Genomic DNA, 24,846 nt, shown 5'->3' with positions numbered 1-24,846 from the left:
ATGGCCTGTATCTTCTTCAAGTGCTTCTCTCATGTAGCTTAATGTTCACTGCATGCAGCATGGATCAGCACCTTGTTCCTTCCTACGACAAGCAGTCTCCCACTGCATAGCTGTACTACCTCTCAGCTGACAGATGTTGAGGCTCTGCACCCTTTGGCTATGGAGAATAAGGCTGATCTGGATTCTCCCAAGCACAGTTGCTATAGACATGTCTCCAGTTCCCCTGAGTACATCCCAAGGGATTAGAATAACTGAGTTTACTCAGTTAAGACAGAAGGCCCAGCAATTAAGATGCTCTTTCAGAGGACTGGAGTTTGGTTCCCAGGACCCTTGTTAGTGGCTCAGAATCACCTGTAACTCCAGTCCCAGTGGATCCAGTGCCCTCATCTGACCTTCATGGACCCCCACCCCACCCCCAGGAGCACATGCCCACAGAATTTACCAGTCTGCAATTTCCAACTAACCCCTAAGTAGTAAGTTTCTACTTCAGCAATCAATTACTTTCTGTCTCGCATCCATTAACACCAGATGAAAGCCTCCCCTTTGCTTACGTGCATTTTGATGCCAGTGACTCATGAATCGTCCTTGGTGAAAATTGGTTGGTTACAAATGTGAGAACCAATGTCTGGATTCCCAGTTCTGTTCTGTTAAGGTGTCCATAGGTCAGTGCCACAGTGTCTTGATTCACTCATTTGCTGGTCTTACGTTGTCCTCCCTTTTCAGTATTGTTTTAGCAATTTTGGTGTCATGGTCGGCTTCAGCGATCACGGTGTGACATCCAGGGATTGGGAACTTCAGTCGATGAATTACCTCCTTTGGATTGGCCTGGGTGGCATTTTCTTGACTGCTAATTGATGTAAGAGGGCCCAGCCCTCTGTGGGTGGTACAACCAGGGCATGTAGGCCTGGGAGACAGAAGCAATGTAACTGAATATGAACCTTGAAGCAAGGCAACAGATTGCAGCATTGCTTAATGGTTTTTACTTCATGCTCTTCCCCTGTGTTCCTACCTTGGTTGCCCTCAGTGACAGACGGTATCCTATAAGTCAAGTAAACTCTTTCCTTCTCGGTGTCCGGGCAGAACAGCAAGACGACAGCAACAACAACGACAGAGAAGCAGAGTAGGACATTTGGGTCCCTTAGTTTTGTTAGCACGAAGAACAACTTGTACAGCTTTGTCAAGAAGCCAGCTATGGGTCCCCACAGACTGTATAAAATCTACAGGCAGATCTAGGAAGTATTTCTACTTTATAACACTGTTTGGTCTTTTGATGTATGCACAGATGTCCCTGTCTAATTTCTTAATTCTTGTGGCATTTGTCAATAATTTTTTAAAAGCTTACAGAGTAAATATATTTCCTTTTATTAAATGTATTTGGTTTATGCCTATTTTGTGTGTTTTGTTGTTTTTGGTTTTTTTTTTTTTTTTTTTTTTTTGGTTCTTTTTTTCGGAGCTGGGGACCGAACCCAGGGCTTTGCGCTTCCTAGGTAAGCGCTCTACCACTGAGCTAAATCCCCAGCCCCTTGGTTTGGTTTTTTAAGACAAGATTTCTCTGTGTAACAAGTTCTGGCTGTCATGGAACTCTCTTTTTAAACCAGGCTGGCCTTGAGCTCACAAAGATCCACTTGCCTCTGCTTCCCAAGTGCTGGGATTAAAGATGTATGCCACCATACCCGGCTTTGTATTTTATTAACAATGCTAGAAATGGAATTGTTTTCCTCATTAAACATTTGAATTGTTCATCACAAAGGTTTTGAGTTTTTTTCTATTGTACTTTAACCTTGCCTCTTGATGAATTTGTCTATTAGACAACAACTTTTAGTTCTAACAACTTTTTAGTAAATTCCTAAGGATTTCCTCCTTATCTTCAAGATAATTTTATCTATAATGGGAATTCTTTATTTCCAATTTGCTTTCATTTTCTCACAGCTCTAATTTTTACATTTAAAATATTATTAATTTGTGTATGCATGAAATGTGCTTGTGTACACGTATGTCATAGCATGCATGTGGAGATCAGTTCCCTCCTCACACCTTTATCTGGATTCCAGGGGTTGAACTCAGGTCTCAAGACTTTGCCAGCAAACATCTTTACCTGCTGAACCTTCTTCTGGTCCCTTTATCTCTAAGTTTCAGAAAGTAAAGTCTAATGTTCATACTCTGGTTTGCTTTAAATAAAATTTAAAAGACGTACCATGCAAATTCTATCTCAATAAAACTAATTTTTTTTTCCTGAGCTGGGGACCAAACCCAGGGCCTTGTGCAATAAAACTAATTTTTAAAGATGTATTTATCTTTATTTGTGTGTGTGTGTGTGTGTGTGTGTGTGTGTGTGTGTGTGTGCCCTCAAAGAATAGAGGGAGTATCAGATTCCCTAAAGCTGGAGTTACAAACAGTTGTGATCCTTCTGACCTGGTTGCTGGGAACTGAATGTTTGTCCTCTGCAAGAGCAACAAGGACTCTTACCCACTGAGCTGTCTCTCCTGCCCCCAAAATTTGTTTCTCAGGCAATAAAACCATCTTAAAACCTTTTTCTGTGGGGCAAGGGCTATTGAAATGTTGGTTGATTTTCCTATAAGCTTTTATTCTGAATGTGTGCATGGTTGCTTTGAAGTATGGGTGGACTTATGTAGTATGGGTAATTTGCCATCCTGTTCTTAGGCATTTACACCCAGCCATGCTCTTGTTCAGGCTTTATGCAGGCTTGTCGTTGTCATAGTAGTTTCTAGTAAATGGAAGACCTGAAATTGGACACCCAGCAGTGGGTAACCGTGGCCTTCACACACCTACAAGAGAGCATCCTGGGCTACGGTTTCTCCCTTTGGCCAGGCTTGACTTTAACTGAATTGACTCGTGTTCGTTCTGAGGTCGAACTGATCTGTCGTTCTGTGGTTCATCCACAGTCCGTGACTGGGTTAGCTGGCTGAAGCAAGGCACACCACACACGTACCGTACATATCTACTTAAGTAGACACGTTCCCTCTGGTCCCAAAAGATGGTCTCTGCAAACCACACTGCAGCTACATGTTTCTTCTCTGCAGCCGCAGCTGGGCCAACACTACACATAAGGGGACAGCGTTTGACATCAGTTGCCAGTGCTTCTGTTTGGCAGATAGAAAAACTGACAAGAAGAAGAGAAAAACTGTGTCTCTCACAGAACTGGAAGGTAGAACAAGGGCAGGGCTTTCCAGGAAGCAGAAAGGACTTTCACATCTTGGCTTCTGGAAACATTTAGTTGCACACCTTCGCTGCCCTGGCAGGGACTAAAGCCAGACCGGTCTGGAAGGCCGGCGCTGGGGCAGCACTGCCCTCTAGTGGCTGCTGGCAGCCGTGCTCCAGCTCTTCCCAACCATCTTCTCAGGCAGGACACGGCTGCACTGGCAGCTTCACACCACCATAAGTACACACACACTCACACACACACACACACACACACACACACACACACACACACCTACCAATGTCAATAAACATTGTCAGAGTGTGCATTCACCATTCCAGTCTGTCTACTAGGGCGTGAAAAATGCAAGCTGAGTTCACCTATTGAAGAGGCTTGTGTCCTCCATACATAGGGTTAAAACCACTGGAACTTTTTTCCCAAACAGAATGTTTTATTGATTATTTGGAGTTTCACATAATACACCCCAACCACATTCACTTCCCAGGTCCACACCCCTACCTTTGTGACTTCTGCCAAAGGAGGAGGAGGAGGAGGAGGAGGAGGAGGAGGAGGAGGAGGAGGAGGAGGAGGAGGAGGAGGAGGAGGAGGAGGAGGAAGAGGAGAAGAAGGAGGAGAAGGAGGAAGAGAAGGAGGAGGAGAAGAAGGAGGAAGAGGAGGAGGAGAAGGAGGAAGAGAAGGATGAGGAGGAGGAAGAGGAGGAAGAGGAGGAGGAGAAGGATGGGGGGAGAATATTAAGTCCAATTTGTGTGGCCCATAGACTCACTGGATCACGGTCAGCCCTTTAAGAAAGCTGAGTCCTTCCCCACCCTTCCAGAATCTTTTTTTAAGAACTACACTGCTTCAGGATTCCTATCATAAATATTAAGAGTTCTCTTCAATGGCTGACTGTCTAGGCCGTTAACTTTTTGGAGGTGGGGGAAAGAGGCTGTCACAGAGGTCATCTATGTCTCCCATTCTCAACTGTGAGTCTGAAGCCATCAATACCTCTGCACAAGAAGCTACCTTACCTTTTAGAACCAGCAGCAGCATGAATCATGGACTTCCACATACTTCCTGGCATCAGCACGGACCACAGACCTCAGCAGGTCTCTGGTGGCAGTACAGACCACAGACATCAACATGGACATCAGCAGCAGTATAGAACATGGATATCAACATGGCCTTCAATGGCAACATAAGCCATGGACACTAACATGACTTCAGGCAGCAACACAGACTAGGGATATCCACATTGCCTTTGGAGGTAACATTGTCCATGGACAAACAACATGGCATCCTGCAGTAACACCAGCCAGTGGACTATGCCAGGAAACTTGGTAGATTGAGTGAGTTTAGAGTCCCCGGCACCTGGGCACCCATCTGAGACTGTAGGCAGCTCCCTGACAGATTCCTGGCCTGGGACACGTGCCACACTTCCCACATAAGGAAACTCAGCCTGCGGTGATGTATCCCCGGGCAGAGTTCTCCATACTAATGAGATATCTAGAAGCACTAAGGGATTAGCCAATAAACTTTCCTCCCTGCAAAAGGTATTTAATCTCTAGTTTACCCTGAGAAGTGGGTATACATCCATTTTCAAATATGAACAGTTAAACAGTATGGCCTCTCTCTATGAAAACCGCCTTGGAGAACATTGGAGGTCTTCACCTAGTCATAGCCTAAGTCCCTTGTAAAAGGATTCTCTGCTTCTAGACAACTGCTGCTAAGCCAAGGGAATCAGGGATGACCTAAGCCCGAGCTTCCATGACTCTGTTCCCAACTCCTCGAGACTCAGCTGCACCTGGATGTCTTGGTCTGATAGTGGCCTGTGGATTCCTGATCCTTTGTTCCCCACCCCTCTATGCAACACCCAAGCTGTGACTAGATGGCCAGGAGTCAAGAAACTCCAACTTTGGCATCCCATGCTAGGCTGCATTTCCCCATCCTCTGAGTGGTGTCTCAGAGCTTCCCCAAAGCCCAACACCGGACAGTGGTGGTGCAGGGTCAACACAGTCTAGCCTGCTCCCCAGTGGCCAAACCCCATACCTCATCAGCAGATCCACAGCAATGGACATCTAAACAGTCCCCAGCTGCAGTAGGACCACAGACACCAGCAAAGGCCATACACATCACTGTGGCTCCCAGCAGCAACATGGAGCATGGACGTCAACATGGCCTTTAGTAGTAGCACATACCACAGACGTGCTCTTGGCCTCCAGTGGTAGCACAGGCCATGGATGCCACCACGGCCTCCAGGGCAGCATGGAACCTGGAAGTCTTTAGAGGAGGAGTCCTAATCCAAAACTGAACTGTTCTCCATTAGGACATTCTGTTGTAGCTCAGAGCCAGGGCAGCCATGCAACTGGGTAGTGTATTTGAGGCTACAATCTCCAGGTGCTACAGACAAACCCTCTGGCTCTACTTGGTAATTACATGCTACTCTGTCTACCACAGCCTTTTCTCACACTTGTCACCACTATCACATCTCAAATTCCTCCTCTCTCCATTGTCAGAGTGGCACTGCAGTATTTTCCCCGAGTCATTGCAAGGAGTCATTGGTCTGTTTCAAGGTTTCTGGTTTCTAGCACCATAAATACTGGACTATTACGGTGACTCCTCCCTGATATCCTGCTGTTGCCCAGAGTCAGGATGATTATTCTGCTAGGCAGGGCAATGGAGAGAAGGGGTGACTGTTGAGGGTGGAGGGTAGATCTACATGAGTTCCAGGCCACTGCACACCTCCCTGCCCTTGGTGCCAACTGCCTCAAGACTCCCAGGGCACAAAGGTTGTGCTTGCAGCCTGTGAGTAGAGCTATAGCCCTACATTGCCCTTTCCAGATGGGTGAGCAGCAGCAGTGACAGCTCTATGCTGTGGGCCAGCCTTCGGAGATAAGGACTATCCCTATTCAGTAATGACATGTTTCTGCAGGAGCTCCAGGCTACCACATACCTCCCTGACTTCAGTTTCAGACATCCCAAGGCTCACAAGGCACAATCATTGTAGCTACAGCCTGCAGGCAGCTCCATGGCCCAGATATTTAGCTATCTAGATAATCTGTCTCTCTTACTTTTCAAGACAGGTTCTGTGAGTAGCTCTGGCTGTCCTGGAATTTACTTTGTAGACCAGACTAGCCTTGAGCTCAAAAAGGTAAGCCTGCATCTGCCTCCCAAGCGCTGGGATTACAGGCAGGTGCCACTACTGCTCAGCCACTATCACAGGACTTGTAACCCTGGTGTTCCACTTCCAAATCCAGTCAGATAATTCTCCACTGTGGATATTACCCCCTTCAAAGTCACCAAGGCACTGGTGCCTCTGCCCCTTGTCTTTGACTGCAGCTTTAAATGGGACATACACAGTAACCTATCTGCTACCATTATGTCTAGCACTCCATTGTCTCCCTGGCCCAGCATTATCTCTCCTGGCCATTTCCACTGGGCAATCTAGCCCTTGCACCCCTCTGCAGGCTTAGAGTTTTCTCTAAACCTATTTTATTTAGGGTTCTTGAATGCTTCAACCTCCCTTCTAGTCCACCAACTAGAAAAAGGTTTCTAGGAAAAGGGTGTTGTGGACCTGTTTAGAAGTAGTAGTTCTTTGGGGCGATTCCACTCTTTGTCATTAGGATACCAGCAGTCGAGTTCAATAGCAAACACCAAACATGAATCAGTAGCAGCGGCTCGATCCAGCAGAAACTGCGAGGCTCCAGCAAATTAACACAAGTCAGCAAATCGGCAGGAATTATCCAGAGTACCATGAGTTCTTTGGTGTTTCTAAGACCAGCAAAGACTAGCTAAGAGTTGCATAGCAAGCAAAGACCGGTGAACTGTTGCACAGCATAACAATGCAAGGGTCCTTTCACTGCCTATGGGGCTCTACCTCTACCCTTTCCAAATCATGTGCACTCAAGCAGCTGCTTCAGCAAAACATCATCTTATAAGACAATTTTCAGAAGAACATCATTTGACACAACTAAATTTTCTAAAGAAACCAGAAATTTCCATATTACCCCTCTCTACAGCAACCTCTGGTATAGGCTGCAGGCTCCTTCCTGGCTTTGTTTCTTAAGACTGTGAAGCTAGATGGCAATTGTCAGACAGGCCCTAAGGTGTTTTAGCTCGCTCTCTCGCTCTCTCTCTGTGAGTTTGTGTGTTTCTCTCTCTTACACACACAGTCATACACTTTTTTGTGTCTAGCTTCTTTCACTTTTGGTACCACAGTTTCAAGATTCATCCATGTTGCGTGGACCTCAGTCTTTTTAAAGTCCGAGTATATCTTCCTGACCTGTTCAGCCTTTGAGGGGCACTTGTACTACATCATTCCAAAAGGCATTCAAAGCAATCCTATGAAGATATTCATGTGGCAAAGGAGACGGAGTACTCCTGACACCAGCTTGCCAGTGACATGTGCTCCAGCAGGCTCATTGAAACCCTTTGCTGACCAGAGCCTCAGTGGACAACCGCACCACAGTCCCTAGCTAGAAGCAGCTAGCTAGTCCATTAGCCCCTGCCATGCATGCACACTGCAGGTGCTGTTGCTAGAGTTGAAGGGCGTCTATCATTTCTGAGACTGAGTATACACAATACTAGGAGGCTTTGTTTGTCGGGTTGAATGGCTCTGAGAACCCGGATGGAATTGGCATTTGGCATGTAGAAGGTATTCCACTCTTGTTGCTGTATTACTGTCTCCCCCTTCCCTCACATTTTAAAGCTCTTTTGCTTGCTAAATAGGTATATTTACCAGTATTATTGAAAATGTTCACACTGGTGGGATGGGTCTGATAGGTTAATTTGGTTTTGGTTTAGGGGACAGGATTTTCTGTGTAGTTCTGGCTGTCCTGGAACTCACTCAACTCACTCTGATGGCCAGAACTTGAACTCAGAGAGAGATCCACCTGTCTCTGGCCTCCTAAGTGCTGGGATTAAAGGCATGTGTCATCACTGCCCAGTGAGTATTACAACTCTTATAGTACAGTTGGAAAAAATAGCACATTCCATGCAAGGCATGAACTAGATCATCAAGCCCGGTTTGCCAGCACAGATCACAGAGAGAATTCAGTTGTCTTCAGGCCATGTTCCAGGAACCTAACAGACCACGTGGGGTGACCTAATGCAGCACTATGATGTAAGGGGCTCAGGTGGGGAGATGCAGATTCTAAATCCTACCCAGCAAACACAAAACAAGAAAACTCATTCTTGATGCCGAGTGAAATAGCTCTTCCTGAGACTAATGACTCATAAGCTTGCATTCCCTCCAAAAGCCACTTATGTTAACAGAGTCCACAGACTGATTAGAATTTCTGATTGGAGAGAACTGAAATGATAGACAACAAGGCTATCTTTAATATCCTTAATGGCCACTTATCACCTCTGTCTCTGGTCTAATATCCTTTAACTAGTAGCTAAAACTTTGGAATATGTTCTTAGCAGACCGGAATCTAAAATATCAGTGAAATCTGCAAAACCTGCCTGTCTGGTGTCCTTACCAGTGTATTTGGCATATGTAACAAAACAAAAATTCCCACCTATTACTTATGTTATGAGGGGGTGCAGATGTCACAGCATACATGTAGAAGTCAGAGGACAACCTTTAGGGAGCCAGTTCTTCCCTTCTGCCTTGTTGAAGCAGGGCCTCTGTTCTGTTGCTACCCTGCCTTCTCTACCTCAGAAATGGCTAGTCCACAAGCATCTCTCATCTCTGCCTTCCACCTCACTAAAGAAGTGTAGGAATAATGACAGATGGATACCACGACATCCAGCTTTGTGTGGACTCTAGTGCTCAAATACAAGTTAACAAGCTTGCATAGTGAGTGCACTACTCACTGAGCTCTCTCCACAGCTCCTGCACTAATGTACAACATTCTGTTCTATGGCTGTAAGTTCATGCAACCACTTCCAGGGTAGGACATGTTACTCAGAGCCAACTCGGATCCACTTACCATGTCTCACAGTATTCTTGGAGCAAGAGCTCAAGTTGACAGCACCGCATCCGACACAGGGTTCCTTGAGATGACCCTGGGAGTGACAAGAGCATACCACTTTTCCACATGCCACCTGGAGACCTCTGCTACAACACAGCAGTTTCTGCAGCACATCTGCAGGCACTCTGAGCTGAAGGCCCCTGTACCACCATCCTGGCTTTGTGACAGTAACAAGAACTTTTCCAACGTTGAATTTAGCTGCTAAGTATTTTTTCGTGTATAGGGCCTGGAATACATAGCCTTTTAGTAATGTCTGCCAATTCTCTAACCAAGGTAAGGCTTCTGCTGGAAGCTGCTCCCTCTTTGCTTCTCAGCTGGATGGTTACCCTTTCAAAACACTCTTCTGGCACCAGCCTTGGCTCCATGTTTCTTCTCAGGGTCCAGCTTTTCAGTGTTTCTGCCTGCCATCTTATAAAATGGGAATATCTATGAGAAGCTCTAGGTATAAAGGGGAGAACTGTGAAAAAATGAAATCAGGTTAGTAAGAAAATGCTTTTGGACGAAAAAGAACTTTGGATGATGGTTTATCCCACAAGTAAAGATTGTTGCAAAGTAGAAGTATAAATGAGAACAAATCTGGAGGTGTGTGGCAAAGCTTGTGAAACGTGTCACTTAACTGGACATACATGATTAAGTTCACCACAATTACAGCTTCTCATAACTGTTGTAGGCCAAAATATAACATGCTAGTATCAAACTGAAACCTGATTCTCCATTTTAAGTTTTTATAGCTTCAAAAACTAGCCTTAAGAACACGTATTTTGTTTTAGCCCTTCACAAAATGAACTATTTGAATTGGATAATTAAGTTTTATCCAAATGTCCCCAGTACCAAGATGTTATGCTAATTTGTAGCTTTACCATTGGGCTAAAGTCTCCCCTCAGAAGCCACCTGTGAGAAAGGATTAACTTTTGAGTTGGGGGCTTTGTATTGAGCACAGGACTCATTTGACAAATGAGTAGCTGCAACTATTTGTAAGACTGACCTTGTATTTTCTAGTTTTAATAATCTGGATTGACTGAACACATACCACTCTAAAACCATCAGTTAGCAAGTCACTCAAGTTCCTGGCTTCTTTCATTCAAAACATTCTTCTGAATCTAGTATCTACCCAGTCTGAAAAAGGATTTAGCTTCTTTTACCTATTGGACATCCTGTGAGAATGGAGACAGGATGGGATGAACACTATTGTAAGGGCATTTCAAAAGTAACTAAAAATTTAGAATCAGTCTTTCAGGAGTTCATGGGAGATGATGAATTAATGAATGAAAGCTAAAAACAAGTGATCTCACTTACTGGGAAATGCCACAGCAGACTCCAGCCTTGAGGAAAAGGGCATCTTCAGGCATTTCTAAGCAGCTTTGGGAGTGAATTGTGGACTTGCATTTCCTGTCTAAATGAATGGCACTCTCAAGGGTATATCCATGTAGAATAGAGAAGGCCCTCTTTATTCTCAACTGAGATTCCCAGGTAGTGAAACTCAAAACCATCCTAAGAACATCCCTTTTGTCAACTCTTAGGTCAAATATTTACATTTTATACTTCAGAGCTTTAAAAAACTGTCTTAAGGTATATGTAATTAGTTTTGATATAATTTTAATTATTTAGTGTGTGTGTGTGTGTGTGTGTGTGTGTGTGTGTGTGAGAGAGAGAGAGAGAGAGAGAGAGAGAGAGAGAGAGAGAGAGAGAGAGAGATGCTGCATAGGTCAGGAGCCAAAACTATCTTGGGCTACTTCACGGCTACTTACCATCTACCTCTGTTTCTTAGGATGTATTCTTAGCAGAGCATTCATTAATTCCCTCCAACACAAAAGCTAAGAGTGTCCTAGAGAGAAATGAAAACGTACCAGAGATGGCCAGTAAACAATTTAGTCATTACTTACGCAGAACAACACTTTCTGACTTCCATTATTAACAGCTTTCATCTATGGAATAGTTACTTTATGTCTACATAATGGCCTACTATCGAGAGAGAGTTCATTCATTAATTCCAAAGAGCTCTCTCCTGGGCTGGAAAGATTGCTCAGCTGATACCAGTGCTTGCTACTGTTCATAGAGGACTAACTTCAGTTCCGAGTACCACCATCAGGTGGCTCACAACTGCCAGGGATCCCTAACTGCAAACTTCTTCTGGCCTCCAAGGACACCCAAATACTTGGAGCATAAACACAAATAGACACAGACACATAAAGCAAAACAAAATGTATAAAAAGATACCAAAGGCTATCTCCTGTGTGCAAAGAAGCAGGCATAGAAACTTACAGCAGCACAGACACTCAAAATGAACCATCTCCTGAAACTGAGGAGAAAAAGTACTATTTAGTACTGGGATACACTCCAGGTGAGATTTGAAGCCACAGAGCACCAGTGACATCAGTTTGTGCTAATGACTAGAGACAACCAGGACAGACAGACAAGACCAGGTGATACCATGAAACCCATCCACCCAAGTCCTGAACCAAACAAGAATATTCACTCAGCCTTGTCAGGAACTACCCATTAGGTGAGTACAAACCTCCCAACCTGTTTTTAGTTCTGCAAGCAATTCTGGTATGGTATCTATCAAAGATTAAACATAGTACACTTATACTGGGTTTATTTTCTGGAACAGTTCATAAATGACTAGGGGAAGAAGTCGTGGGTGAATGAAGTGCAGGCACTTCCAGTTATTTAGAGCAAGGCTTTTAGTAATTTATTAGAGTGCCAAGTTTTCATTTCAGAAGAGGAAGACAGTGTTCAACTACTAGCAACACAACCTACATCACTGGTTCCCACACAGCGTACTGAATGCTAAACTTAGATTTACTTACTTCAGTGCTCACAATAATTTGGTAGCACACTTTAGTTCAATGTTCAAAATATTCTTAGCAAATTTTAGAGCTTCATATTCGCATACATAAAACTCCAGCTGTATATCCAAAATATTTTACTAAGTAAGCAGGATCAGGGTTAGAACTGGGGACCCAGGCAACTTTTTATATCACCAGTGTTCTTGCAGCATAAACGGCAACAGTGAATGTTTCCTTTTTCCAACCTGACTTCCACTCCTAGATCAGAGTACACAGGTGAGATGACACACAGCCAGCATGCATGAGAGGCAGCCCTGCCCCTCCTCAGCTTTCATGAATGCAATCTGAGCTATACAATCTAAAACTGTGAAAGTAGAAACAATCCGTCCATTGTCCACCAGATGGCAGTAGAATACTATCAGGTGTTTAGGCATTTCAATATATTTGGGTTAGCACCTGGCTGGTCAGCCCTACTTATGTGACTGCATAGAGAAATTCACGGTACCCAGATCCCATGGGGAGAAAGCTAGATTCTCAGAAGTGACAACAATCCTGAGAACGCAGGTGACACCATCACTTTTGCTCACATTCCTGGCCCAAGAAGAACCTGCTTGGAGCAGTCTGGGACTGGATCCTTTCAGTCTGCACCTAGGACCAGGGCTGGCCCTGTGACAAAATGTCTGTACCCAAATCCCACCCAGAGAAAGCCTGTCTCCAGGAGTGCTGAAACACAGGCTTATAGGAAGATCAAGCTAGTGTTAGAGACAGCAAGACCAGCTAACACCAGACATAAGCAGATGGTGAGAGGCAAGGGCAAGAACATAAACAACAGAAACCAAGACCACTTGGCATCATCAGAACCCAGGTTCCCCACCACAGCAAGCCCTGGATACCCCACCACACCAGAAAAGCAAGATTTTGATTTAAAATCACAACTCATGATGATGTTAGAGAACTTTAAGAAGGACATAAGTAAGTCCCTTAAAGAAATACAGGACAACACAGGTAAACAGGTAGAAGCCCTTAAAGAGGAAAAATAAAAAAAATCCATTAAAGCATTTCAGGGAAACACAACCAAACAGGTAAAGGAACTGAGCAAAAACAACCAGGATCTAAAAATGGAAATAGAAACATTAAAGAAATCACAAAGGGAGACAACCCTAGAGATAGAAAGCCTGGGAAAGAGATCAGGAGTCATAGACGCAAGCATCAACAACAGAAGGATCTCAGGGGCAGAAGATACCATAGAAAACATTGACACAACTGTCAAAGATAATGAAAAACACAAAAAGCTCGTAATCCAAAAAATCCAGGAAATCCAGGACACAATGAGAAGATCAAACCTAAGGATAATAGGTATAAAAGAGAGCGAAGATTTCCAACTTAAAGGGCCAGTAAATACCTTCAACAAAGTTACAGAAGAAAATGTCCCTAACCTAAAGAGATGCCCATAAACATACAAGAAGCCTACAGAACTCCAAATAGATTAGACCAGGAGAAATTCATCCTGGTACATAATAGTCAAAACACAAATGCACAAAGAAAGAATATTAAAAGAAGTAAGAGAAAAAGGTCAAGAAACATATAAAGGCAGACCTATCAAAACTACACCAGACTTCTGACCAGAGACTATGAAAGCCAGAAGACCCTGGGCAGATGTCATACAGGCCCTAAAAATTGTTAACAAGGTTACTGTATCCAGCAAAACTCTCAATTAACATAGATGGAGAAACCAAGATATCCCATGACAACAGCAAACTTACACAATAGCTTTCCACAAATCCAGCCCTACAAAGGATAATAGATGGAAAACTCCAAAACAAGGAGGGAAACTACACCCTAGAAAAAGCAAGAAAGTAATCTTCTTTCAATGAATCCAAATGAAGATAGCCACACAAACATAATTCCGTCTCTAACAACAAAAATATCAGGAAACAATCACTGGTCCCTAATGTCGCTCAGCATCGATGGACTCAATTCCCCAATAAAAAGACACAGACTAACAGACTGGACAGGGAAACAGACCGAGCATTCCGCTGCAAACAAAAAACACACCTCAGTAACAAAGACAGACACTTCCTCAGAGTAAAAAGCTGGGAAAAAATTCCCAATCAAATGGTCCCAAAGAACAAGCTGGAGTAGACACTCTAACATCGAACAAAATCAACTTTCAATCAAAAGTTACCAAAAAAGGTAAGAAAGAACACTTCATACTCCTCAAGAAAAAAAAATCCATCAAGATGAACTCTCAATTCTGAATATCTATGCTCCAAACGCAAGGGCACCTACATTTATACAAGAAACAGTACTAAAGCTCAAAGCACACATTGTACCTCACACTACAATGGTGGGAGACTTCAACACCCCACACTGATCAATGGACAGATCATGGAAACAGAACTAAACAGAGACACAGTGAAACTAACAGAAGATATAAACCAAATGGATTTTAACAGATATCTATAGAACTTTTCATCCTAAAACAAAAGAATATACCTTCTTCTCAGCACATGATAACTTCTCCCAAACTGACCATATGATCAGTCACAAAACAGGCCTCAACAGATACAAGATTGAAATAATCCCATGCATCCTATCAGATCACCACAGACTAAGGATGGTCTTCAATAACAACAAAAATGACAGAAAGCTCACATAATCATGGAAACTAAACAATGCTCTACTCAATGATAACTTGGTCAAGAAAGAAATAAATTAAAGACATTTCAGAACTTAATGAAAAATGCCCAGGGATGCAGGGATGGTTCAATATACTGAAATCCATCAATGTAATCTACTATATAAACAAACTCAAAGAAAAAATAACACATGATCATCTCATTAGATGCTGAGAAAGCATTTGACAAAATTCAGCACCCCTTCATGCTAAAAGTCTTGGAAGATAAGGAATTCAAGGCCCATACCTAAACATAGCAATATACAGCAAACCATTATCCAACATCAAACTAAATGGACAGAAACTTGAAGCAATCCCACTAAAATCAAGGACTAGACAAAGCTGCCCACTCTATCCCTACTTATTCAATATAGTACTCAAAGTCCTAGCCAGAGCAATCAGACAAAATGGAAAGGAAGAAGTCAAAATATCACTATTTGCAGATGATATGATAGTGTACTTAAGTGACACCCTAAGTTCCACCAGAGAACTACTAAGCCTGATAAACAACTTCAGCAAAGTGGAAGGGTATAAAATTAACTCAAACAAATCAATAGCCTTCCTCTACTCAAAGGACAAACCAGCTAAGAAAGAAATTAGGGAAATTACACCCTTCACAATAGTCACAAATAACATAAAAATACCTTTCTGTGATTCTAACCAAGTAAATGAAAGACCTGTATGACAAGAACTTCAAGTCTCTGAAGAAAGAAACTGAGTATTTCAGAAGATGGAAAGGACTCTCATGCTCATGGATTGGCAGGATTAATATAGTAAAAATGCCCATCTTGTGAAAAGTAATCTACAGATTCAAAGCAATCCCCATCAAATTCCAAGTCAATTCTTCATAGAGTTAAAAAGAGCAATTTGCAAATTCATTTGGAGTAACAAAAAACTCAGGATAGTGAAAACTCTCCTCCACAATAAAAGAACTTCTGGGAGAATCACCATCCCTGACCTCAAGCAGTATTACAGAGCAACAGTGATTAAAAAACAAAAACACAAAAAAACAAAAAACAAAACAAACAAACAAAAAAACTGGTACAGAGACAGGGAGACAGGGAGGTAGATCAATGGAATAGAATTGAAGACCCAGAAATGAACCCATACACCTATGGTTACTTGATCTTTAACAAAGGAGCTAAAACCATTCTATGGAAGAAATATAGCATTTTCAACAAATGGTGCTGGTTCAACTGGAGGTCAGCATGTAGAAGAATGCAAATCGATCCATTCTTATTGCCCTGTACAAAGCTCAAGTCCAAGTGGATCAAGACCTCCACATAAAAACAGAAGAAAAACACTCAAACTCATAGAAGAAAAAGTGGGGAAGAGCCTCAAATACATGGACACAGGGGAAATTTTTCTGAAAAGAATACCAATGGCTTATGCTCTAAGATCAAGAATAGACAAATGGGACTTTGTAAAACTGAAAAGCTTCTGTCGTTAGGACAAATTAGCAACACACAAATTGGAAAAGATCTTTGCCAATCCTACATCCAATAGAGGGCTAATATCCAATCTATTCAACAAACTCAAGAAGTTAAATTCCAAAGAACCAAATTATCCTAATAAAAAATGGGGCAGAGCTAAACAAAGAATTCTCAATTGAGGAATCTTGAATGGCTGAGAAGCACCTAAAGAAATGTTCAACATCCTTTAGTCATCAGGAAAATAAATACACATCAAAACAGCCCTGAGATTCCACCTCACACCAGTCAGAATGGCTAAGATCAAAAACTCAGGTGACAACAGATACCTTTGAGGATGTAGAGAAATAGGAACACTCCTCCATTCTTGGTAGGAGTGCAAACTGGTACAACCACTCTGGAAATCAGTCTGGAGGTTCCTCAGAAAACTGGACATAGTACTACCTGAGGACCCAGCTATACCACTCCCGGGCATATACTCAAAGATGCTCCAACATATAACAAGGACACATGTTCCACTAAGTTTATAGCAGCTTTATTTATAATAGCCAGAAGCTGGAAAGAACCAGATGTCCTTCAACAGAGGAATGGATACAGAAAAAGTGGTACATTTACTCAATGGAGCACTACTCAGCTATCAAAAACAATGACTTCATGAAATTCATAGACAAATGGACAGAACTAGAAAATATCATCCTGAGTGAGGTAACCCAATCACAAGAAAACACACATGGTATGCACTCACTGATAAGCTCAGATTTCCCAAGACACAATCCACAGACCACATGAAGCTCAAAAAGAAGGATTACCAGGAGTGTGGATGCTTCCGTCCTTCTTAGAAGGGGGAACAAAAGTATCGATAAGAGGAAAGACAGAGACAAAGTTTGGAGCAGAGACTGAAGGAAAGGCCATCCTGAAACTGCCCTACCTGGGGCAGCCCATATACATACAACCACCAAACCCAATCAACATTACTAATGCCAAGAAATGTATACTGACAGAGCCTGATACAGCTGTTTCCTGAGAGGTTCTGTCACAGCATGACAAATATAGAGGTATATGCTATGCTGGCAACCAACCATTGAACTGAGAAGAGGGTCCCCATTGGAGACATTACTGAAAGGACTGAAGGATATGAAGGGGTCTGCAACCCCGTAAAAGCAACAGTACCAACCAACCAGAGCACTCAGGGACTAAACCACCATCCAAACTACATATGCAGCAGAGGATGGACTTCAACAACCCCAGGGAAGGGGAATGTCAGGCGGGGAGGTGGAAAGGGTTGGGTGGATGGGTGGGGGGAAAACCCTCATAGAAGGGGGAGGAGGGATGGGATGGGGGTTTATGGACAGAAACTGAGAAAGGGGTAACATTTGAAATGTAAATAAATAAAAAAATCCAATTAAAAAATTAAAACACATTGCAAAACCTTAAAAAAAAGAAAAAAATCAGATATACAAAAGTCACACAGCAAAATGGCTGTCCTTGTGCTTAAAACTCAAGAGTTAATGATCGAAAGACTCAATAAAATTCCACAGACCCCTTTATAGGACTCAGGTAAAAGGCTGGGCATGGATAGATAGGGCTTTGGAGTGTTTTCATTAAGGGTAATAAAATGAAGATCTTATCCATATCTTCATAACACAGAGTATATGACAACCATATACAGAAGCAACAATTCTTAATTAAACAGGAAGCCTAAAGACTTTTCATTTCCCATTCTTCCAACTTAAGTTCTTAAACAAATCAGGCCTTTTTATACAGGGCTTTTGTAAATCCCTCAACAATATTAGGAAAAAAACAAAACAAAACAAAACAAAAAATTCCCAACAACAATCCGTGCCAGTTATCCTCCTTCAGCACACATGACTACACTGTATAAATGCACTCACTTATCTTGGACACGATGTCTCACTATGTGGCCTGGGCTCACACTCACAGCAGTCATCTTGCCTCTGCCTCCTCAAAGCTAGGAATAAGGTATGTACCACCACAACCAGTATCACTGCTATACTTTTATTTTCCAAAAGCCACACACGTTTTATGTTTTCTAAAGGTAGATATTCTAGGATTAATAAAAGTACATACGTAATGTAATTTCAAATTAACCAGGGCCATCTCTTAAGGATAAATATCTATTGGGTTTTCCTAAGTAATGTTTGAAATGACTTGTAAATTTTACTTTTAAAATAGCCACTTGGGGTGAATTTTTAGATAATGATTCTGTAATATGAACAGTATTTCTAACTAATGTTTTAAAATTTCTGAAAAGCAGTAAGCATCTTTCAAGCATTCTGATTTAAGCCTTTAAGTTCTCAATTAAAAACTACTAACTAATAAGAATCATCATTTACTTACGCTTTGGTCATAAATTCAAAAATCTGACCACAGTCAAGTATTTTGACTTTAGTTTAAAAAACAAACAAACAAACAACCCAGCACTACACTCTTTTAAAAAAAAAAAAAGATGCAATAGTTTCAGAAAGTGTTCCAGAGCACATATAATCCAAATGAATGGGAAAATGTTCCTAGAAGTAACTTATTACAGAGCACTAGTAAGAGCTGAGGGTGCTGGCACTCTGAGAACTGGCTTGTGCACACACTTACCAAGACAGACAAGCAGCAAACCCTCAGAGGCTCTTCCCAAGTTGGGTCTTCCCAACTTGTCAATCTACTACAGAATATACAAGACACTGCACTCTGTTACGTCACAACATTGTTTATTATGTGAATTTTTTTTACAATACAAACAAAAAATACAGGTATGCAATATATAGATACAGCTAAATGCAGAATGGTGACTTTTTTTCTCTTCAAGAGGCCATGATTCCCATTTCTAGTAAAACAAGACTGAGTATAGGTAGAAACAGGCTGGTCGTAAACTTCACAATTTGCCTAGAAATGATCTACAAATGCATTTTTCCTCCTGCTACTTACCATAAAATGTAAAAAGGGAGTTAAAGTAAAGTTTCCTCGTTGGTTTCTACCATATGAAAGATGCTATCTTCTATTTTAGCAGGGCCAATACATGGAAAATATCTAAATTAAATGTTATTACAAAAATGAAGCAGTAATGAGATTCTGGCTAAAGGGGTACTAAACGAGAATAATATATATATATATATATTTAAAGAATCCAAAACAAACAACAAAAAAGGCTGTTATAAAAAGCTCTAGGTGCACTGTAAGCATATAGGTTTTTTCCATGTGTACTTTTAAACAATGGAAGTGTCAAAAAATAGGGTCCACTGTGTTAGACTAAATACATTATTGTATAGGCTGCATCGAATGGAACCTCTGTATTATAATTATCATAGAGTAGCATAGTTTGCATCATATTATGGCAATTTATCCTCAATGAAAACCTTCCAGAGTCCTTTTATTTTAGAATATTCTGTAAACAATCAAACCACCAGAACATGATTGTACAACAGTAAAATGTTTTCTTGCATTAAACTGAAGACATCTTTTTAATTTAAAAAAAAAAAAAAAAGAAAAAATGTAGAAAGGTACTTAGAGCTGTTAATTTCTAAGTACACAATATCCTAGACAATTCAAGGCATCTTAATCTCCTTCGAGAACAACAACAAAAAAATAATTTTTGTCATGCTGTTAAATCCATCATTATGGATAAAATTGGTGCAAATTGGTCAAACGGATCCAACAAACACTGATGTCCAAGCTGGCGTATTGGCAACTAATACATAACTGGTGGTCAATAGAGTTTAAAAGATCTTGCCTTTCTTCTTGTTCTTTTCCAAGGTTCTAAGGAATAAGAAAACAGTGAGGGTGAGGGCCATACAAATGCTAGGCAACAAAGGGCAGCAACAGCTGACCCACAGACAATGCATTCAACGAGAAGAAAAAATCCTAGATTATTTAAAGTAAATTGTCTTAAGACAATCAAGTATTTGACAAAAATTCCAAAACAAGCATAAATGACACGGTATGGCAACATTTTATTCATTTTAATTTAGAAGAATTTTTTTCTGCCAAATTAAAATTGTAAAAACTTAAAAGATTATTACTCTGGTGTCCTTTCTACTGCCAGCTGTATCTTTAGATATATCTGCTTAACAAATGTAGTTTCTTCTTTGGGCAGACAACTCACAGGAAGGAAGGTGCTGGAAGAAGAGCTAAGTTCCTGGCTAGGAGAACACTTTAGAGACTCCTCAAAGAGATATCACATTTCAATGTTAAATGACACTAATTATCAAAAGATGGAAACCAATGTACAAACACTACTGAGTTTTGTATAATTAAGAGGAGGAAATGATTAGGTGTATTACAAATTATATATCTCTTATTTATCACCTTAGGGGACCTAGTCCAAAGATATGATTAAAGCACCTCCTAAGGGCTGGGAGTCGAGCGCCTATCTAGTAAGTACAAGGCATCAGGTTCCATCCCAGCACCCAAACCATCAATATATCCAACACCTAAGGTAAGAAATCACTTCTGATACGCTAACTGTGGATACTGTTATGATGCACAATTTTAAAAATTAGGCACAGACAAAGATCTGGGCTGAAGAGAACACTATTACCATACACCAAGTGAACCTAAAACATTTACCATGAAATCAGCTGGCAGGGGATTGTGGTGATTGTAAGATGCCCCTGTAGGCTCTCATACTCTCATTTGAATACTTGGCACCCAGTTGGTGTAACTATCTGGACAGGATTGGGTGATGTGAGCGTGTTAGAGTGTCACTGGGAGCAGGCTTTGAGGTTTCAAGAGCACATGCTATCCCAGTTAGCTCCCTCCATCTCTGGCTTTGGATCATGACGTAAGCTCTCCCTACTGCTCTAGTGTCGCAGGCGTGCTGGCACCCATGCATGCTCTTGCCACAATCGCAAGCCCTAAATGAATTCTTACTTTGAAATAGAAAACTAAGAATGAGATGTATAATAGAATATGGATTTTGAATCTTTTAAAAATAGATGAAAAGTTCTTTAAAATATCTACTTGGGTATCCTGATATTAGTTACCTTGAAGAATTCTGTTGCTCTAAAATACGTTGTTGAGCTTCCCAGTTTGCTTTTTCTTCTTCAAACTGACGACGTTTTTCCTCTAATTCTTTGTGCTGTGCTTCTAAATTCTTTTTCATTTGCTCATGGCGCCGCTGGAGCTAAATCAGAATCATAGATGAAGTAAATTGCTTAAGACATGTAGGGTAGATATTCTAGTGTCAAAAATGGGTGCCTGTGTCACAATATCAGAGTGCTACCTGGAAAGCACTGCTGAGATTTTTCCCACTGTGGAATCTGCCACCCCAAAAGCCAATGACTTCAAAGAATTACCTTAGAAAACATTTTATAATAGACAACTGTTATTTCATTTTTTTTTGGTTCACAAGCATGATGGAGGTTGAACAGAAAAAGCATTACCCCTTCTTGACAAAGAAATAGCTGTGGACTACAGACCAGACAGTGACAATATAAAGAACTTAAGCCCAAGTTTCCTAATTCCAGGTTCAGAGATCTGAGTCAGCAACTAGAGCAAGTAGTGAAGGACCTATTTCCAAATGGATCCTGGCAGTGGACGTCTCCCAATTCCTGTAAAGGAGTTGTTCCCCAACATTATTCTTCATACAAATTTTACCTGGGGTGCTTGCTAAAAATACTGAACCCTAAACTTTAATCAAAAGCCAGTGGATTAGAACCTTCAGGTGTTATATGTAGAGATCTGGATTTTCAACAGGTAGGTCCCAGTGTTTCTAATGGTGGTGGTCCTTCCAAGGCTGAGAACTAATGCTGTAAAGAACTGCTGGCTCACAGGCAGTGAACTACGGAACCAAAAAGCATACATCTAATGGATCATCAGAAAAATCATTGCAGCACTAGTCAATCTGTCTCTGAAGAAAATCGACAATTAAAAAGAAAAAAGAGAACAGATTAAGTCACACTATACTAAATGCGCAATGACTGAGTTGACATTATTCCGGAATCACATGCATTAAAGAGTTATTGATAAAAAAATTTGGATTTAAATTTTAATATAATTTTGCATATAATTTGTTTTGTCTATCCTCAAAAGCAATTTTTTAAATTTATTTCTACTGTAAAGATTTCATCTAATTCCTATAAAAGAAATTTATTCCAAGGTGAGTCAAATCTGAGGTGAAACCTTCTTCATGACAGCAATTTACTAAGGAAAATGTAATACAGCAGAATGCAAATTTTGTATCAAAGAGTTGGTATAAAAGAATACAAAGCAATGACATACAATTCAGAACAGTAATTTCCTCTGGGAAAGAGAGATGACATATACAGGAGAGGACATACAGAACTGAAATGAATTCATAGTTATTTTTTTTCAAGCTGTGAAGTAGGCTTAAAGCTGTTTATTCTTTACAAATAAGTAACATTTAAAATTTACAAATAAATAATTTCCATAGGTCCTAATGAGTTGTTTCCAAGAAATCTTTGGGTCAAATGTATTAGGAAGCTGAAAATTTTTCAAATATTAAAAAAGCAACAGGCCTGAAAGACAGAGGCTCAGCTGTAAAGGTGCCATCCACCAGGCCTGATCACCTGGGTTTAATCCCCAGAACCCACGTGGTAGAAGGAGAAAAGTGGCTTCCACAAGTTGTCTTCTAACCTCCAGCCCCATGCCATGATATGTGTTTACCCCGAAACACAAAAAAATAACTAAATTATGTTTAAAATAGACATTCTGAGTTATCTAGGCACCAACAACAACCAAAACGCGTACACACTGTCCTCATGCTGGCTCATGCATCGGCAGTACTGACGAATGTATTTCACCCTTCCTCGCATCTACTTTTTTCTTCTCTTACTATGTTTGTATATTATTTCTGAAATGTATACAGATGTCATTTGAACTTTAATAAACATGTTATTTAAAAGGAATACTGACAGACTGCTAATTAAAGTGATTACCTCGGCTTCAGAGTCCTTCAGCTTTTGAACTTTTTCCTTGACCTTCATCTCAAACACCTGCTCCATCTCCATCTCCATCTTCTTCATCTTGGCCACGTGCTCCCTTCTCTCCTCCTCCATCTGCGCCAGAGGGCTCCTGCCACGACATGAGGAAGAACCATTAAGGTCTGTAAGTCAAAACTGCAACACTAAATTATCAAGGAGCTGACGAACAACGAGATGTTACAGAGGCCATTATCATTTGGATGCACACAAATATTTACATCACTTTAGACACAAATTCCAAGTCTTATACAATACATATGGGTGAAGAATCCTTCAGAAACTGTAAAATGTATAAATATGCTCATAATCATAGAAGTTAACACCCCCTCCATTAGTATTTTATTTAAATCTCAATCTCTACAAATGTGTACTATGAAGTAAAGCCTAAGAATAACACTGCTGGGAAGCTGTTTCTCTGTGTCTTGTGTACCTTGGTTCTAAAGATGATTGCTCTGGGTAGGTTTTATGTAACCTGACACAAGCTAAAGCCAGTGAGAGTAGGAGATCTGAATGGATTAGATAAGATTAGACCTGTGTTTACCTGTAGGTAAATCTGTGGGTCATTTTCTTAATTAGTGAATGATAAGGGAAACCCAGCCCATTGTGGGTAGTGCCACTCTGTTGGCACTGGTGGTTCTGGTGTATATAAGACAGCAAGTCAAAAAAAAAAGACAGCAAGTCGAGCAAACCATAAGGAGTGAACCAGTAAGCAGCACTCTTCCCTGGCCTCTGCATCAACTCTTGCCTTATAGTTCCTGCCCTGTTTTGAGTGCTTGCCCTGATTTCCTTCAGTGATGAACTTTATGGAAGTATAAGTAAAATAAACCCTTTCATCCCCAAGTTGCCTTTGGTCATGGTGTTTTATCATAGCAACAGAAACCAGATCTATTATAGACAATGTTACATTTGAAATAAACTGTACAAGGAAAACCAAAAAAGGAACAGTTCCAAAATACATCATAGAAAGTCACATGATTTTCCTTAAAGAAATAAACTCAGTGGGAGAAAAAAATAACTTAGCCAACAAAGTCAGTATGTAAAGAACATGTTTCGTTTTACTAAAATTTCAAGTATTATAATCTTCTCTAAGATAACTACTGATGTCACAATTACATTTATTATATTTTATTTATGCAACTCAATTGAAATGCCCAAGATAACTACTATCTAATACCTAAAATACCATTTAGGTTATGCACGCTACCTTTATGTTCTTAATAACTTTAATGCTGATGAAAATCCATTCACTTAAATATTTTAATGTCTTAAGTTTTAAACATTTTCAGTGAGCTAAACATAAAATGTTTCTGAAATACTAGAATAGACATTAAAGAATTAAATAAACAAGTTCAGTCTGTAGACATTAAAGTCCACAGAGATCTTTCAAAGAGGGTGAAATAAAATACACTGTTATAAAGGGATAAAGGAGGAATACCCCTACAGCAAAGAGTAAACAGGGTATGGTGGTAGAGCACAGGAAGGAAGTGTGAGGGAAGATATCACTAAAGGCCTTTTAAAAAGTCATGCAAAAATGTGCTACTGTAGATGCTTTCTAAAATCTACCCACATAGAAGGACGTTAAATGAAGTTCCCTATAATTGAGGGCAATACTCACCACATGTTAACAGATAACTACCCCAGCATCACAAGTGGATTATCCCCTTTTAACCTGTTGGCAAATGGGATCCCCAAAAACTCCCCCAAGCATACAATTACAAGACACTGCCAACATTATTTACCCTCCAGATTTGATGGTAGGATCCTCTTGCTGAAGACATCACAAACTTAAATCAAAGAACACAGAAAAATACAGCTGGTACTCAACTGAAGTTTAACCTCCACTAGGATGATATGCATCCTACCAG

The 24,846-nt window shown here is 40.9% G+C and overlaps 1 protein-coding gene across 6 annotated transcripts in view; it reads right to left on the bottom strand.

Moving 5' to 3' along the window:
• Positions 1-18,734: 18,734 nt before the first annotated feature.
• The window catches only part of Septin7 (septin 7), a 63,261-nt gene continuing 57,149 nt past the window's right edge, over positions 18,735-24,846 (bottom strand). For all 6 annotated transcript variants that reach the window (NM_022616.2, NM_001113740.1, XM_087563578.1 and 3 more), the window contains 3 exon segments: positions 18,735-19,796; positions 21,023-21,162; positions 22,937-23,072. In NM_022616.2, the coding sequence (NP_072138.2) occupies positions 19,757-19,796; positions 21,023-21,162; positions 22,937-23,072 (316 nt within the window). In that variant the 3' untranslated portion in view covers positions 18,735-19,756.

This window comes from Rattus norvegicus, chromosome 8 (assembly GCF_021556685.1).
Source record: "Rattus norvegicus strain SHRSP/BbbUtx chromosome 8, alternate assembly SHRSP_T2T, whole genome shotgun sequence".
In the NCBI taxonomy this organism is placed as follows: domain Eukaryota; kingdom Metazoa; phylum Chordata; class Mammalia; order Rodentia; family Muridae; genus Rattus; species Rattus norvegicus.
The sequence above is the reverse complement of the archived record's forward strand: the minus strand, read 5'-3'. Positions and strand labels throughout refer to the sequence as shown.